This window comes from Solanum lycopersicum, chromosome 2 (assembly GCF_036512215.1).
Source record: "Solanum lycopersicum chromosome 2, SLM_r2.1".
Lineage (NCBI taxonomy): Eukaryota > Viridiplantae > Streptophyta > Magnoliopsida > Solanales > Solanaceae > Solanum > Solanum lycopersicum.
In genome coordinates, this window is record NC_090801.1 from 69,978,396 (window position 1) to 69,997,320 (window position 18,925).

The following is an 18,925-nucleotide window of genomic DNA, read 5'->3' on the forward strand; positions in this document are numbered from 1 at the left end:
TCGGCTCAACCATTATTCAATCCTCTACTCCACAGTGAATTTTCAGTCTTAACGCACAAACCGATTTAAGGAACTCGATCATGAATTTCACCTCCATCCTAAAAGCTTATGATAACTTGAGCAACTACTGGAAAACAAAAAAGTTACTAGTACTCTCAGCAGAAAATTTTCAGCATTTGAATTAATTAATCCATAATCCGTACTAATGTTGGATCCTGAAAGGCTTGTCTACAGAGGGAGCAACTTCTCCTCGAATCTTCAGCATAATCTAAATATTATGTTGTTGTTTGTCAGACATTAGTTAACCCCAATTTTCCATACAGATTAATCCATTATTCTTGCCACTGGAAAATGGCAGAAAAACAATATTACAAATCTTTCTTCGATAATGTACCTGGAAAAAATTTCTGGATTAAAGCACAACATAATCTGTATAAAAATGTATATAATCTACCATATAGACTTGCATAGATTTGGAATCAAGTCCGTACCATATTTAGACAATAATACAAATATAGCTAGCTCAAATCACGATATGGAATGACGTCTATCTTTACTTTGGTTTATTTCGAGTTTTGCCTTGCGTGAGTCCATCAGCTCGACTAATATTCTGAGCTTTTTCGAGACTGAGCTCATGAAGTTAGAGTTACTTGGCAAAGGTGGTTTACCAGCAGATGGATGAGTGATGACCAAAGGGCTGCTTGTAACTGATCTGTTTGAATTCGGTTTTTCAATTTCCATCAACCTCATCTTCATTTTCAGAAGCTCAAATTTCAGCTCCTGATTTTCTCGTTTTAGACTCGAGTCCTCAGGGTCAGCAGAGAACTGATGATTCATCTTGGAAGAGACAAGGGCAGGAGGTTTGGTTGCTACAAGCTGGCTCCCATCCATGGCATTATGAAGACATTGTTGCTCGTAGTAAAGTACTTGCACAACTGTCTGAACAGGAAGCCTATCATTTTGAGCAGCATGAGCACAAGCTTCTCGAGAAAGCTTTTGACAGTCTATAACACCGCAAACCTTTTTTCTTTCCATGTCGCTTAGATCTGGATGTGCCTTCAAATTCCAACAAAAACATATTTAACACGTCTCCCTAGATCAATTGATGTATTAAAGACATAATTAAGCAAATAAAAGAGTGCTCATGTACTCTCTAGTAGTTCAAATTTTTACTTAAGAATTAAGACGGTCACACAATTCAACAATTAGAAAATCATGTTAGCTTGGTTTAAGAGTTCTGCGCTTTTTGTTCTGTATCTTAAAAAGCTTAAACCTTCTGATCAGGTTCAACTCATTACTTAAGAATATATTTGTTGTACTGACAACATGATGTGTGAAGGTCGTCAAATACGGTATATGGTTTGTATCTTGTTATTATGTAACTCAGCAGGAAGAAGATTTGGAGCTTCTGCACTGAAAAACGTATTGAGTCCACCCTTATCTTTAGATAGAGTAACAGGGGAGGTGCAGGTTGCACATCTATGAGCACATATACAAGAGTCTCTTTAGGGTGAGATACCATATATGAAATACATGTATGGATTTTAGTTTCATAACATCCGTCAGTTGAACTCAGTGCATAGAACTAAGACTAGTTTTTATACTCAATATATAGGCATGCCAATTCTTATATACCATGCTTATACAAAGATTAGTTTTTATTTGCTGGTGCATAGAACATAACTAAACAAGTATAGGCATGCCAATTCTTTTGGAAGTTATTTCTCCCTAGTTAACATTCTGATTTGAAATGATAGAAAAAGACCTCAAGTATAAATACACGCATAACAAAGCCTGCAACATACAGGACAAAACAAGCCGCCGCCATACTGTAGAGATGATCCTCTGCAGGCAGAAGAAATGACCCATGATCTTTGGGGAGCTAAGATTGTTAAGGATGAAGTAGGATAAGGCTGGTCGAGAAATGCCTGCAAATTGTGTCTTTGGAGAGTTTAAGATTGTAAAGATGACCGGTTTTTCGTTGATGACATATTGTCTGATTTTGTTTATTCCCAAAAAGTTTACCAGTCTAAATTAGGCCCATAACTCCAGTGATAAGAAAACACAGAAGGGTATAAATATCCCTTTACATAGTCTACTAGAACATCAAAAGCTTCAGAGGTCCAGATGCATTTCCCTAATAAAGGGATACTATCATGCTAGCACCAGAAGGTGCACTGCTAAGGAAATTATCTGATCAAGATAATTAAATTTAGCATAGCAATTACCATGTAGCAGTCAGGAAGTTTTTTTCCATTACTAAACATGGCTTAAAATTCTAAATCAATGAAAATGCGGCTTGTATGGGTAAATATGCACATATAAACTTAGAATTAATCAGGTAATTTCATTGTACATACCTTAAAATAAATGTCAATGGCACTGTACATCCCATCTTCAGTGATCCTTTCTTGCTCTGGAATGACTTCAGCAAGATTAATGAAGCTTGTGATGGATAGATTACGGTCAGAAGCTATTTTAGCAAGGTAATTTTCCATAAGTTCCCCAACTCGCTCCATGTCTCTTAATGAATGAGACTCATTATACTCTTCATCTCCCAATGATTTTCCTCCATATCATAGGCAAGGAAATTCATCACAATAAGCTGCATGATTTCAACATCAAACAAAGTGTCCCCTCTGAAGGAATATGAAGGAATTAACAGATACATCCAATACAGCCTGTCCAAGCTGCAATCCATCCTCTTCTCCAAGTCGAGCCTGCCAGCCATCGTGGTCTGCAGATATATTGCAGCTCGGAGAAGCATTGACAAAAGCTAACGGATAATGCATTTTTCTCCCTTGGCAGAAGACCAACGATGGTTTCTACAACAACCCTTTTTTCATGTTCTTGTTTTGGTTCAATCTTTTTCCTTCCCTTTCCAAATATTTCCTGTTATAAACAAAAAGTTACTATATGCACAAAGATTTCAATTTAACCAATTCATCAAGATTTTATAGTACAAGGCCTCACCAAACAACGAAGAGACTTCTGTGCATAGAGCATTAATATTGGTCCAAGTGCATACTGCTTGAATCCCCTTCCCATCATTGCAATCAGAACCCTTTGGAAAAAATCAATTCTAAGGACGGTTAAATCCTCCGACCACCAGTTAACTATAGACTTCGGGTTCGAAAACATGGAGGAAGTCAATCCATAGATACCAGCTTCTGCTCAACCTGATGTGGAGAATTGGTTATCCTTACAGGCTATATATGCAATTGTGTCAATGCAGCGGCTCACCAATTTCACTTTCTCTGAAATGGGAATAAGATTTTCTGATGAATGCAAAATTGTAACAGCACTATGAAGGCTCTCAATTCCTACTTCACTAAAGTAGTCCTCAGTTCTTCCCACCAAATTTGCAACTGCATAGTCTTCTGTCATCTCAAGATATTCTGCTGCACATCTCAGCAAGGCAATGTTTCTTGTGCTTATCTCAAAATTTATTCCATAACAAAACTTTGCTGCAAATTCAAATGCCTCTCCTCCACCAGGTATATCAGGGATTTCGATCGTAGAAACGTCAGCATCATTGGATTCCGAGACCAACTTCCTTATGTATCCACTCTTTGAAACTAATGGGAACTGCAAGCAGCAGAGTTAATACACTATTAAACCTACTGATTCAATCATCAAAGATGAAAATCAAGGCGTGAACAAGGCCTAACTCCGCCTGTGTGAGCTCGTTCACATTGTCAGTCCCAACATCGGATAAAGGAGGAGGTTGCCCGTGGTCAATCGTAAACAACATCTCTATCCCATAAAGTTAGGGGTAAGGCTGCGCACCCTCCCAAGACCCCACTATATATATTGGGATTACACTGACTTTGTTATTGCTGTTGTAAGATGTGACCAAGGGACGATAATTCTAATCCAATTAGGAATTTAACTAAAACCAACAACAGTTCGGATTGTGCACCAAGTTCAGTTGACTTAATGACGAAAGCAGAGAAAAATAACGCACCTTGTGTAGTGTAAAGGAGATTCCTGCGGCATTTACAGTCACATCACTTGGGATCTCCTGGGAGAAAATCCTGTTAAGATAGATTATTATTTAGGCGAATAATTTGAAAAACAGAGTAATGATTCTATAATATATGGAAGAGGCTACTTTTTGAAAGTAGAAAATAAAGAAGTCAAAAATAGCACATACCATTGAGAGGTCCTCTTTGTAGCAGAGAAAAGAAGCTCCTTTTTAGTGGACATACTGTTTAGAGTAGAAGGTTGTTCATTATCAAGATCAACATGTCATCCACCATGGGTGATCGAGTCTTTTACGGGCCTTAACCATGTTCATTCGTTTTCCCTTAAACTATTTCCTAATGAAGCAAACAATAGAAAGACATGTTTGTTGCCATTTTCTTTGCTTCTGTAAGTTCAATTTTTTCCCTCATAAGAGCATATAATCAAAACTATCCAGCCCGGTAATAATTGCAGTATATATCATCAGCTCTCATTATCAATCGTGGAAATGGTACAATTCCCATTATAGACCTTGGAAGAGAGTAGCAGTAGCCCCTATAGCAGACATGCCATGCCAGTGGTATTACAGGTATTAAGTGAAGGATGAGGGTCAATTATAGTTGAAAAGGACTTGGATACAGTTGAGTGGACAAAGTTTAAAAGAAATGATGAGAAAATGGCGCCAAAAGGCAGTTTCAATGCGGGTGGGGACTACTCTCATCCATAGAGTTGACAATGTCTGTTTCATTTTTCATCAATTTTATTCTTGCTTTTAAAGGTACAAACAAATTGAAATTATTTACCAGTTAAGAATTGTGTAAGTTTATAGTGGCATTTACCTAGTTTTATTTGGTCTTCCTTGTCTGCAAAAAACCATCGGGGTACATATCAAACCAGCTGATATCGAATTTCGTTTCTTGATACTTTAATTGTTATTGTTCCCAATTGTATCCAAAGTAGGTGTGATCGCACCTGCCCTATAACCCAAATCCACCAGTAGAAGGGTGAAGACAAGTTTTGCAATGTTAGTTCAAAGCTAGTACGGATTAATTGGACCCTAGACCTGGCTAGGTAATAGTCTCAGACTGAAAGCATATCCACTGAAATTTGTCTGACAAATGATAGCTACGGCAATTGTCAATAATGAATAGCTGGTGTAGGACGTCAATAGGCTCCTCCAGGAATGTCATTTTCACATCATATTAAGATCTTTCCTACATAATTAAACTATTTTCTTGGTTGAATTAGCAAAACCTATGACAAGATTCACACGCAAGCGCGTTTGAGTGTGGGATCTTATATTCAGAGACAATAATAAGCAGCTATTAGGCATCTCTGGCAGCAAGTATTTTCTTCAGCCTTCAATGAGTAACAGAGCAGCATCGGTGACCAAAACACAAGCATAGACGTATTGATTTCTCTGATCAGACACACCTTCATTTGTCTGGCTAGACTTCAAGACCTACATCAAAATAATTGATGGAGCAAGGAAAATGGAGAACTAAATTTCCTGCTGAAGAAGATGAGATGTTTTGAAATACAATTTTGTTCCGCTGATGTAGAATGGTCTCCAGCAAGATATCCAATATTACTTTCTTTTTTTCAATTGTTCAGCAGTGTTCACATACAACCAGAGTAATGGACTGCTGATAGATGAAAGATCCCCCTTTCATGGCTTTCAATTGGAGAAGTCAGAAGAGATGGTGTAGTGCCGTTTGAATTAACTTATTTTTAGATACTTTTAATTTATAAGCATTTTTTAAAAGTTTTGGAAGTATGCTTTTAAGCACTTACTTTTAGGCCAAAAGAGTTTTAAAATAAACCAAAAGTCAAAAGTAGGGTATCATCTACTTGTGACTTTTAGCTTTTGACTTATAAGTTACTTTTTACAAGTCCATCTAAACAATAATCTTCCCAGTGAATGAATGACACCAAGACAAAATTCTACTCAACTGACAAACTCCAGCTCGTGAATCGCTCCGTTACACTAGCACAGCAACTACAGAAAACAATTTAAGCAAGGAGCTGCACATCTTCTTTGTGTATTCTCTTTTTGTTTGGGATAAGACTTACCCCATCTAAGTTTATGTTAAAGGATTACAAAGTGTTTAACTAATGTAACTTTAGTGTCAATTTGCATTTTTTACTAGCTGAGTATCAAAAACAAGGTTTCTTGTAACTAAGATTCGATAAGCAGTGCCCATGGTGACAGTGATATAAGAGAAGCATGAACAAGGCCCACTACTACACGAATAATTTTTGGACCAGTTCCAGTTCAGATTCTTGCTGGGTTGGAATCCATATAAGATAAAATCCAGCAAAAAAAATTCAAAAAGCATTACCTTCAGACACGAGAGACCATAGATACACAATAATATATAAGATGACCTGTCATCTACACATTCTTAAGTCCTGAGTCACTTATTCTCCAGCTATAAAGATAGCAGAAGCTGCATCGTGGGCTCCTTTATGCTAGATGCTACTTTATTTTGTCCAAACATACAAAATTACCTAAGTTAGCCAAAGAAACATGAAGAATATATGCATCATAAAGAATATTACTTCCCTACACAAGAATGAAAATAGTAAATTATGCTTTTTTAAGGGCAAAACTATAACTTCCCACGTGCAAACACAATAAAAAATAGCTACTAAACAGTCTTGCTGGTTGCCTTGGATCTTCCCTGCCCCTCTTTCACTTCTTCAACAATTAGTTAACTCCTATCCTATTCCACCTTTCAACTAAAACAACGACCCATGACTACGATAATTCAGAAAGTTCTCCCGTTGTAATGTAGAAGAAAATAAAACGAAAACATCAAACTCTAACATCAGGCAACAAACCAACAAACAAAAACAAATACCCACCTAATTGAAGTAGTAGGTTCAGTAAAGAATTGTTGCTGCTGCGGAATGTGGATATGTGATCCCTAAGCAAAATGGGCTAAGCATTCAACTGTTCTCCAGAAACCAAAAACTAAGAAGTTACAGGAAATGAGTTCTATGAGGACGAATGTTGAATCAAAAACATGGGATTACTGAGTGGCCAAGGTATAGGAAGAACAACCTGGAGATCCCAATATGAATCCCAGATACAACACTCAATGTGTGTTCATTTATTATAACCTTGTGGACAGATTTTGTGTTCTGGCAACTGTGCTTTTTGAATGAAGCAAAGCCCAGGGTATTAATTGATGCACACAAAAGTTGGTCCTAATACCACCAGCCCACCACCATTAGACAAAGAATAGAAAATCATATCAAAGAAACTGAGACAGAGTCTACCATCATAGCTCAATACAATCAGCTAAAAGAAATAGACGATCATTTTTCTTACATGACACAGCAGCCGGTGCGCAAGGCATATCGTGTTCACACAGGGATGGAAAAGGGTCACACCCCATGGATCTGATATAGACAGCCTGCCCTAATTCAAGCATTAGTGACTACTTCCACGGCTCAAACTTGTGACCGATAGATCACACAAAGACAACTTTTAATGTCGCTCCAAAGCTCCCCTTCAGCCATTTTTCTTATACCTCCTCCCTGCATATAGATCACACAAAGACAACATTTTATGTTGCTCCAAGGCTCCCCTTCAGCCATTTTTCTTATATCTCCCGGCATATATCAACTAACCTGATCACTTTTAAAGAATTTTGACACAATCTACCATCTCAGCTTCCACCTTTGTGAAATCAGGATTATTTGCAGAAATGAGTATGGCCATGGATAATTACTGAATGCACCACTAAAGATTTTACACTGTATTTTGGAGTGAAGAAATAAATACCAGAGTTCAAGAAGTCATAAAATTTGGATCAAAGTTGACCACGAAAACTATGGAATTAATGAAGAATGGAGCTTAAAAATGACTAGAATGAACCAACAATTGCATCTTGAGAGGTACCTGCAACAACACACTTACTTGCAACATCTCTATTTGTACAAAGACACTTAGGTTGAATCACCAAATTATCCACACAAAAAAATCCCCCACCCACCCACACACACACACACACAAGGATTATCTCTCTCTTCCTCCACCGAGGACCATCCCAGAGCAAGGGTGATCATTGACAAGTCTGATGTTCACTAACCACTAGTATCTGACTGTATACAATTGCAATCTAAACCCGTTATTTGGAATGTACTATAAATATGGGCTTGGGGATTTCATATGCAAGAGTTATCTCTTTCGGATGAAGGAAGTCTGTTTACCTCATAATATAGGAGTATAGGATGCATAGTGTTCATCATCAAGAAATTGCATATGCAAGTTCATCAGATAAACAACTGGGTTGAAGAAGTTTATGCTTTACCGATAGTACTGTTCTTTGTGTTACCTTGTTGTATGTGCAATTTTAGGCCATAAGAAAGTTACACTGATAACAGCTTAACACTTAAGAATTAAAATATGACACTTCAGCAGGCCTACTCATGCATTGTGATATACTGATTATAGCTTACAAGAGTCAAGAGTATGATAAATTGATTACAGCTTACAAGAGTCAAGAACAAGTGGTTGCAAGTAATCAATTCTTTGGCATTACTCTAGTTCACGACAAAAACCACCCCTCCAGTATTATGGGCTTGATGTAGGAGAAGTAAGAGAACACCGATCATGAATAGAGTGACTGAAGAATAGGGGAGTTACTAGACTAACTTAGCACTTGTATGTTTTGCTGATCAAAGAGCAAAAAAAAACTGTCTGCAAGGAAACGGTAACGAAAGACTTGAGGAAGGGTGGATTTTATTAGGGAAAGCGTTGACTGAAAGGAGGGTTAAGCTGTCAGTAATTTGTTTTAATGCCATGAACATTATTCTATGCAACTAGGAACAAATTTCTGTAGGAGAGTGGCGGCCATGCAAGGAGAAGCAGACAGAAAACAGAACACATATAATAAAACAGTAAACCTATTTTCACAAGAACACCAAAATACTCCAATAATTTCCCAAATAGCAATTATAGTATTAAGAACATCGCTCCAATTTAGGGAACTTATGAGTCAAGTACTTTAAAAACCTACCAATACTAACATACAACAACATCAAGAAAGGCCTTCTTTCCCTCAGTTTAGAACCTTACAGAATCCCATTCATGTTCGAACTTTAAACCCCCTTTTCAATACTTCTTCCGGTGTTAACTTATTCATAATTTAATGGTGAAAAATTCTGATTTAAGCCACTGTTAATCCCGAGTTTGAGAAACTACTCGAAAACTTACGGAAATAAGATGAAAGCGAGGGCTTACCGGACTATCTCCGCCGGAAGTGTTAAGCGCTTCTAAAGAAAGGAGAATTTGGCTGTAGCAGAGTGAAAAATTCAGAAGCAGAGAAGCGTAGAGAAGAAGCAAATAGAAAATTTTGGTCATAAATTTTCAAATATTCTTGGCAAATATTATTTGAGTTAAAATTTGGGTGAAATTTCACCATGTGTTTGACCATAAATTTGAAAAATATATTTCACCTTTTTAGAAAAATATGATTTATACACACAAATTTTAAAAACTATCAAAACTAACTAAAAGTTTGTATTACAAGTCAATTGAATTTTCGTTATAACAATAACAAATAGTGTCCATGACGCTAAAGCAATGTGGTAATTTGGAGTGAGTGCAACAAGAATTATTTCATACATCGTGACATGACTTTGTTACCTAAAGTCAATTTTTAATAATTTTCATCAACAATCATATCATTATTTAATATTCACTAAATATTTCATCACTATTTTGGTGTTCACGTAAAAAATGATGTAATACAACGCAAGCAACTACTAGCGAGGGTGTTTTTGTAAAAGATAAAAGATTGGGGTAAAATTTTAATTTTTAAAATATCCCAAATAATGAGATTTGACCCAAATACTAGAAAAAACTAGTATTCGAAAATTTAAAATATTTGCCAAAAACAAGTCAAATTTTTCCCAAATATTATTTGGAAAATTTATACCAAACGGGCCCTTAGTTGCGTATGTTTGACGGTATGTCCAAAATTTTAGTCCTTTAAATTTGTTATAAAAGGACGCCTTAGTACCTGACAAATATTTAACTATTTATATTCATTAATCTTAATGAAATTAAATACCAAGAAATACAAAACGTTATAAATACGATTACGAAAGTGGGAAGTGATTCAAAAGATATATTACAAGTTGTTGTACAAATATTGATGTGCATCAACGCATTAGAACTGCTAATTTAATTATAAAGTGCTGTATAAAAATATTTAGTATTTATTATATAATTATATTTCAATCTAAATAAAAAATTAATTTAAATTAATTAAATTCACTAATATTATTTGAATTTGTTTGATTTGATCTAAAAATTTAGAAAATCAATAATATTTTATCTGATTTAATTAAAAATAAATTGAAAAAGAAAAATCAAACTTATATTCCCATAATTTTTATAATTATATAGATACACATATAGTATGTTAGTTTTACAATTATTTGTAATCGTTCATCTACTTTTTTACCATAATTATATTTACCTTTGTTAGGTTAATAAACTTTGTATTTTTAAACTATTAAAAAAAACATGAATTTAAACTCACTTTATCAAGAAATGACTCTGAGACATCAATGTAAATATCATAAAGACATTTTTTTCTTTCATATTCCATAATAAAAGAATAATAACAGATTATTAGTTGGAAAACAAATTCTAAATGCAGGGATGGGTAAGGACATACATTAGGTTTCTAAAAATAAATAAAAAAGGAACTAAATCAAGATCAATCAAATTAAGAAATGTGTTAATTAGTTTGATTTTAATAACTTTAGAGTGAATTAAATTGATTTGATTTTAGTAACAAAAAGTCTATCGTAATTGTTCTATGAGTATTTTTAGTCCCACAAATATAATTTCATAATTCTTTTAAGATGATGAACGTTTTCAATTTTAAAAGACAATTAGGATAAAATAGGCGAACGGAAGGATAGTTTTAACAAAATGATCAATATTAAGATAATTTAAATTTACTATGTGAAAGAAGAAAAAATTGAAAAAAAATCAATATGTTAGGGACAAGGGAATAAATCTTAAAACACGGAATATCAAAATTAGATGACTATCTTAGAAGAAGAAGAATAACTTAATTGATTCACCATCTCTGTGAAGCGTTGATATATTTATAATTAATGAGATTCAAACTTATGCTCAACAACATTAAAATAATGTTAAGGATCCACCAAGAGCCATCAGCTCATTCAGAATATTTGTTCATTAGGTGTTCTATGAAATTTTATGCATATACCTTTTAATTTTTACAAAGGTACATATATTTTAATACGAGGTTAATAGACGTTCGAACATCGAAAGGCTCTATGTGGATCTACCCCTGATAAAAAGTTAATTTTTAGAATAGACTAAGCTACAAGCCATTAGCAAAAGATTCAATCTCAACATGAGATGGACATGATATGGCGTGATACAATATTTGAAAATTTCAATACTGTAATTTCGATATTTGATTTGTAAAACATCATACCATCAACCATACCACTCTAATCCGGTATGATTCAGTATATTGAAGTTTGGTTTCAATATTTTATGAGTATAGTAAATCGGTAACCATAATTTAACATCGATCAATATATACCCTGTACTCGTATAATAGAGTATTATGAATTCGACAATTAAAAAAAAAATCATTTGTATCACATATACCAACACATACACATGTAGAAATATATATGTAAAATAAATTATAAACAACTCTTTTTGTTAATCATTTACAATCTAAATACATTTCAATCGAAATAGAGCATTCAACTTATATTAATACACTAAGTTGCATATTTATTAATATTTTAATAATATATAAGTTATTTATATAACTAGATACTTCAATATGATATTTAATATTTTCAATATGCTATATGTAAATATCAAATAACTACCTAAAAACCAAAAATAAACTAAAATGTATACAGTATCATAATATCAAAATTATGTTATAAAAATTTTAAATATAATACGATTATTTCGATATATACCACCATACCATGCCATTTCCACTTCTGATATCACCCTCTTTCCCTATTTTATTTCTTTTGGTTGGTCAAAACATGGACCTAATTGACAAATCAAAAAAGTTTCCGACGCTTTAGCGAAAACAATATAAAATTAAGAAAAGCAAATTAGCCATTTGGCAACGACCATATAAAGATATTTGCCTGTGGAGAGTGAAAAGGGTCCCAATAGCAGCATACAAGAGAGAGCAAAAAGCTTTCCCAATCTATGGCTTTTTCCTAAAAATGGTGTGTGAGTAAAGTAGTGTTATTGCTCTGGCGGTTGCATCAAACAGAAGCGGGGCCCAATTCCTTCGTTGCATCTACCCAGCCTGCGTCTTCTTTGTTGTCCCTTTTCCGAAATCCGATACCTTTATCAATAACTCTTCAGTCTCTGATTTCCGGATAAACCATGTCCAAAGCTCGAGTATACACCGATATCAATGTGCTTCGTCCTAGGGAATATTGGGATTACGAATCGCTAACTGTTCAATGGGGGTAAATATTTTCCCTTATTTAACCCTAATCGCTTTTGATTTTGTTTTTAGTTTTGGGGGTTTGTATACTGGATAATAGATTGAAATTCTTGAATTAGATGCTGTTTATTACCTTTTTTTAAAAAGATTGTTTGGTAAAATAATAACATCCACTTCTAGCATCCAAGAAAATAGTTTTTGCTTATGTTTCCTTGTTTTTTCCGTCTGAAGTAAAAAGTGGGTGTTGTAACATCCTCTTACAGCATCCAAGAACATAATTCTTGGGTATGTTTCCTTGTTTTTTTCGTCTGAAAGAAAAGTGGGTGTGTTGTAACATCCTCTTACAGCATCCAAGAACATAATTCTTGGTTATGTTTCCTTTTTTAAAGATAAGTGGAGGTTACATAGCATTGTAACATCCACTCCAGGGGTGGGTGAAACCTGAAAACAAATGTTGGGTTTCTTATTCCTATTTTTTGTCTAATAGATAATTGTGTGATCAGTGTTAGATGCTATTTTGGCGAATTCCTGCTATCTTGAATGGAATGACTTTCACATTGGAAAATACCTATTGGGTTAATGCAAAACTCCTGTCTAGTCTTGTTGAACTGAGTCTGTATTTTGTGGCTCCAGATTAGGTTGGGCTTCAAGTCTTTATATGTTTGTTACTTCTATATTAGCTTCCACATGATACAATGGAAGCTAAATAACAAATATAATATACCAATTAGTTGAGTTATATACCAATTTGTTGAGTTTAAGGATTGGTCCTGCTGGTGCACATTTGGACTGAAGTAAATGTTTGTGTAAGTCTTGTAATAAGAGTGAGATTTACAACCCGTTGTGTTAAAAGTTGAATTATTGAATACTTGAATGGAACAGCCCCGAAGTGGAGTGGATAATTATAGAGGCTTCATTTAGTTGACACCAGTTAGTTTATTTTTGTTATTGTATAGTTCTGCTGCATTTATCAAGATGAGAGCATTTTGTGTAACAAGAACTATATAAATGTCTTGCTAAAGTGGGAGAATATAGTTTGTTAATCTTGGTTCTAGAGTACCTTGACCCTTGGCTCAACGATTAGTTTTATCTTACACAAGTATTGGTTTCAGATATGATTCTATTTGACTTACTCAACTTTAATGCACCAGCTACATTGTATTATCCTCACTAGTGCATGTCATATTTATTATTGTAGTGATCAGGATGACTATGAGGTTGTTCGAAAAGTTGGAAGAGGAAAATACAGTGAAGTTTTTGAAGGTATAAATGTTAACAGCAGGGAGAAGTGCATAATCAAGATCCTGAAACCTGTTAAGAAGAAAAAGGTATGACGTTTTTTGGCTGAATTAAGATTTCATTTTTCTGCTTCAAAAGGAAAAAAAATGAAGAAGTTTGCAGGAAGAGTTCTTCTGTAATGCAATACTTATTTTTTGTCTGACTTAATATCTATGGATAATCTTCAACATTAATGGAAGAATCTGTATCTAACTCATATAAAGGGGCTTAGTATCTATTGAGAATCATCAACATCGACAGGCTTAATGGAAAAATCTGTATTTAACTCATGAAAAAGACTACTCTCAATTATCTATCCATGTGGTTGATAGGGTGTCAAAGAAATAAGTGAAGTTTCTTTTTTGGAACTTTGGAAAAAATTCAGTTATGTTGTACGAAATGCATAATGCCTAGGTTCATCTCTTGATGACATTTTTTGATCGTTTTGGTAGTGTTATGCATCCACTGTTCATACACCTTTTGTCCTCCTATCCTTTCTTTAACTTAATTTTTAAATTAACACTGTTTTAGTTTGTAATATTGTGCTTTATACGGAAAAAAAGAAAAGAATATACATGCTTTTGACTTGACATTAGCGGTATCGTGTAGATCAAAAGAGAGATAAAGATATTGCAAAATCTCTGTGGTGGACCAAATATTGTCAAACTCCTTGATATCGTCAGAGATCAGCATTCAAAAACTCCAAGCTTGATTTTTGAGTACGTGAACAGCACAGATTTCAAGGTTTTGTACCCAACGCTAACAGACTATGACATACGGTACTACATATATGAGCTTCTCAAGGTAAGATGATAAACACATCAGATGGCAGTCAATATGGCTTTTATGTATTCATGCTCCCTCTCCCCTGATTCTTTTTTTTTTTTTTAAGGAAGGTAACAGTTATATACTTCCTGTCCTCTTGGTCCTCCTTTTCTGTATCTTCTTTCTTCTCTCAGAACCAAGAATAGAGTTGTACTGATGTCTTAACTTACTATCTGGTCAAAACTTTGTTTGTCTCCAACATTTCCTTCTATTGCAGCTTTTCAAGGTTTGTATGAGTATGAGAATTTTGGGAGTCCCCAGTTTTCTTATGCTCAGCAACTATTTCTGAATTGAGTGGATATATTCTCATATACTATGATCAAATTATGAGATCAAACTATCAAAGTTATAACTCCTAGGCTCATCTCAAGTGGAAATTTTGGAATCCAAGATTCTGGTGCCATAAAACTGCACTAATTTGGATTCATCTTATATCTATATTTAGATAATTGGGAGTCTGTCGAATGTGTCTCGTGATCTTGGGTTAGTGGGAATGACTAAGACTGTAAACTCATATTTGTTCACCTTATCCTGCCTGCCAATACATGGATTTCAAATCCATCATCAAAAATGTAGATTTTTCTTATTGATATTGTCAGCTCATTCACTGTCTTGGTCATTCCAATTGATTACCTTTCCTCTGCAATTCGGTCTAAGTATAGCTTCTGAATGTGTTTTTTACAAGGTAAATGACCTCATAGTGAGGTGCTTACCATGTCTCTTGTTATCAGATGATATGAATTAGATTCACTGCATGCCTATTGGAAGTTGATTTTATATCTAGATTAATGGCTATGCTCGTTGTTACTCTTAACAATGTGACATTTTTTTTCTGACTTTGGATTTCTTAAGTAACTCTCTTGTATTCTTCTGATCTTATAATTGGTTAAGGAAAAAAAATTCACCAATGCCATGGATATTCTCTCCTCTGTTTGCTAATTGCTATTTAAATTTCATTTTCCTTTTTCACGAGTAATATTATATTCCCTTTTTGTCTGATTTGCGTGAGAGTAACTATTTGGAAATGGGGATGCTAATTATTGGATCCTGTTGATTTCTATCTCGAAGTTAGTTCTTCCTTTTTGCTACATGCCTACATCACCAGCCTACCTGATCATATGTCTAGGTTTCCTTTCTTTTGCCTCCTCCTGCGAAAAAAAGAAAAGAAATTTAACTTCTCAAGCTTTCTCATTGTGTATCAGCATAATTGTTTGTCAAATGCTAGATCTGTTCCTGCATACTTACTTTCCATTCGCTTAATTTACTCTATTAATTTCCCCTTCTTTTTTGAAAGAAAAGAAAGAATCACGTTTTTGGCATGACTGCTGAATTTGCTGAGGCCTTCATTTCTTGTGACAGTTGTTTAATAGACTCTTTGGGACCTATTCTTTGTGTACATTTCTTGACATGCTTACCAATTTATGGAGGTCGAAAACTGAAACTTCTTATCAACCTGCAGGCACTAGATTATTGCCATTCACAGGGAATAATGCACAGGGATGTCAAACCTCATAACGTTATGATAGACCATGAACTGCGGAAGCTTCGCTTGATAGATTGGGGTCTTGCCGAATTTTACCACCCAGGGAAGGAATATAATGTTCGTGTGGCTTCAAGGTGAGATAATCTGCCGACAGTATGGCTGGACCGGCATAGTTGCTTTGCCAGCAACAACTTCCTACATATAGCATTGCTATTTGTAGATCCATGCTCTACTTGCAAATTATTCTCTGGACAAGTCATGAGTTTTTAATCAGAAAGCAAGTGACATTGTTATATATTTTTTAAGTCAGAAATAATAAAAGGAACATCATTCACTTACATATACAACAACTACCCGTCAGTTCCAAACTAGTCGGGGTCGTTATATGATTTTTGCTGTCCATGTTACTCCATTTAATCCCATATCTTGCGGACTTGTAAAGTTTAGAATCTCTATATTTTCTTAACTGACAAACTTCTGAAAAGCTAAAACACTCCTAGAAAGTATAGGACCTACAGGAAAATTCTAATATATTAATATATTCTCGACTAATATGTAGCATATATATAGAATTTTTTCTTCCATTGTGCCTTTCGTAAGTTCACATGGATCCTTAAAATTATAGGTCCTTAAAGACAACTTCCTTCCATGTGATTTTAGGTCTACTTCGTTTTTTAACAGCTCCACTCACCATAGTTTCACACTCAGGAGTCAGTGCATCAGGAGGGGTTAATGCAAGACATAATCAAATCATCTCAAGGAACAGCTGAGTTCTTAAAGAATACTTAAAACAATACCCATTAAAGAATACTTAAAACAATCAATGGGATTATAGGAAAAGGTTAGGAATTGTTTATGTAAAACTAATTCTGTATCAGCATAGCTGCATATGGGAAATTGGTTTTGTACCGTAAGTTAGTGGTTCATAAACTATCAATGCTATTGAAGCAAGTCTGAGTTCTTCTTTTCTTGCACTTCAGATACTTCAAGGGCCCTGAACTTCTAGTTGACTTGCAAGACTATGACTATTCTTTGGACATGTGGAGCCTTGGCTGCATGTTTGCAGGAATGGTGAGAAATTCTATGATTCATAATATAAGCTGTCAGTTGGTTTATAGTTTTATGCTATCAGTTGTGGGCCTGGGAAACTACAAACATCCGAAAGGACTTGTTAGAAGTTTGTATTTTGCTTATTTGAAATCAATTTTCCTTTTCCTCCTGTTTTCTTTGTGTCTGACCATACCTTTTCCTTGGTAGATTTTCCGCAAGGAACCTTTCTTTTATGGCCATGATAATCAGGATCAGCTCGTCAAAATTGCAAAGGTAATGCGTAGTAACTGACCAGTGACCAATGGGTTTATATACCTTAATTTTGTTGTTTGAGTGAGAGGGGGGAAGTTGATCATCTGAAAACAACCAAAGAAGTTGTTACTTCAGTTGCAAGTGAACACTCAATTTATAGAAGTAAAGCATAACTGCTTGACATGGAGTTGATAGATTATTGTTGTTATAGGTACTTGGGACAGATGAGTTGAATGCGTACTTGCACAAGTATCAACTAGAGCTTGATCCTCAGCTAGAGGCTATGGTTGGGAGGTATGCTTCTTGCTTTATCGCCAAGATAAAACTACGCTAAGGCAATTTGCAAAATAACTTAGAGCTGTGACTAAATAGGGTTACCAAGTTGATCTTAGCAACTAGCTTTAGCAGATGTGTGTCCTCTCTCATTAATTGCCAAAATTCTTAGCTATTGAAGGTGAATACAATCTGTCTTTCCCCTGCAGACACAGTAGGAAGCCGTGGTCCAAATTTATTAATGCAGACAATCAGCATCTAGTGTCACCGGAGGTACTCTTCTCTCTCTATTTATGTATCTATGGTATTTCTGAATAAGACGAAACCAGCAATGGTGACAAGTACATCTCAACCAATTGGCTGTTCTTCACTACCCACTTGATAATTGATTTTGGCTTCTCATTGCAGGCTATAGATTATCTTGACAAGCTTCTCCGTTACGATCATCAGACTAGACTTACGGCAAAAGAAGCAATGGTAATCCTCTTTATCCACTATTAATGAGCTTTAAACTCTGAGCCTCATCATTTTCTTCTCAGCTTCTGTCTTATATTGGTTTACTATTGCTTATTAAAGAAAATGGTTTCGTGACATTTTAAAACACATACTTTACCAAAACCAAAATGTAAGGTTATAAATAAATGAGATCAGTGAGGATGAGTGGGTGAAGAGACGCAACTTGACTAGTTTTTTGTTTTGAAATTCTGTTAGAAACAAGCTGGTGATTGTGAAGTGTCAGTGCTTTCTGTTTCTGCTCTTGGCTATGTTTTTTTCCTTTGTCATGATGTTGCATCTGCATCTTTCCTGGAATCAATCCACTCTCCCTTCTCAATTATTTCTTTTAACAACACTATACATGTATTTGTTTTGTTTTGCACAACTAGAGTATTGAACAGTGTGTTGGGAAACCTACTAACTGCTTTCTCTGCCCTGTTTCTTAGGCCCATCCATATTTCGGGCAAGTGAGGGCTGCTGAAACTAGCAGAATGAGGACACAGTAGCTTTCTTGTCTTGCTGTTAATGGGAAGAAAAAAAACTGTGTAATGTACCTTGTGTATCCATTTAAGTGACATTCGTGAGAACTATGTGGATTTGAACTTGAGCAGACATCTGAATTCAGGAATTACAGATCTTCATCATTGAACATTTCAAGAGAAATAGTGTTTTTTAGATTTCCTGATCGTGACCTTGATTGCAAATGGAAGTGACTTGCTGGGCGTCAAAAGTCACCCCACCCCCCCTTCCCCAAAGATACTATCTCCCTAGATGTGAACAAAAGCAGATTTTTGAAAATTAGTTCACT

General features: G+C 35.0%; 1 protein-coding gene and 1 pseudogene across 1 annotated transcript; one reads left to right on the forward strand and one right to left on the reverse strand.

Annotated features, from left to right (window-relative positions):
• Positions 1-430: 430 nt before the first annotated feature.
• Positions 431-9,320, reverse strand: LOC101256639 (BTB/POZ domain-containing protein SR1IP1-like; annotated as a pseudogene).
• A 2,674-nt stretch (positions 9,321-11,994) lies between these two features.
• LOC101256338 (casein kinase II subunit alpha-1) lies at positions 11,995-18,792 on the forward strand. Its single transcript, XM_004231858.5, has 10 exons — positions 11,995-12,483; positions 13,660-13,789; positions 14,349-14,543; positions 16,024-16,181; positions 17,028-17,118; positions 17,305-17,370; positions 17,561-17,643; positions 17,832-17,895; positions 18,031-18,099; positions 18,564-18,792. Exons 1-10 carry the CDS (start codon positions 12,398-12,400, stop codon positions 18,621-18,623), a joined length of 1,002 nt encoding a protein of 333 aa, XP_004231906.1. The 5' UTR covers positions 11,995-12,397; the 3' UTR covers positions 18,624-18,792.
• Positions 18,793-18,925: the final 133 nt, after the last annotated feature.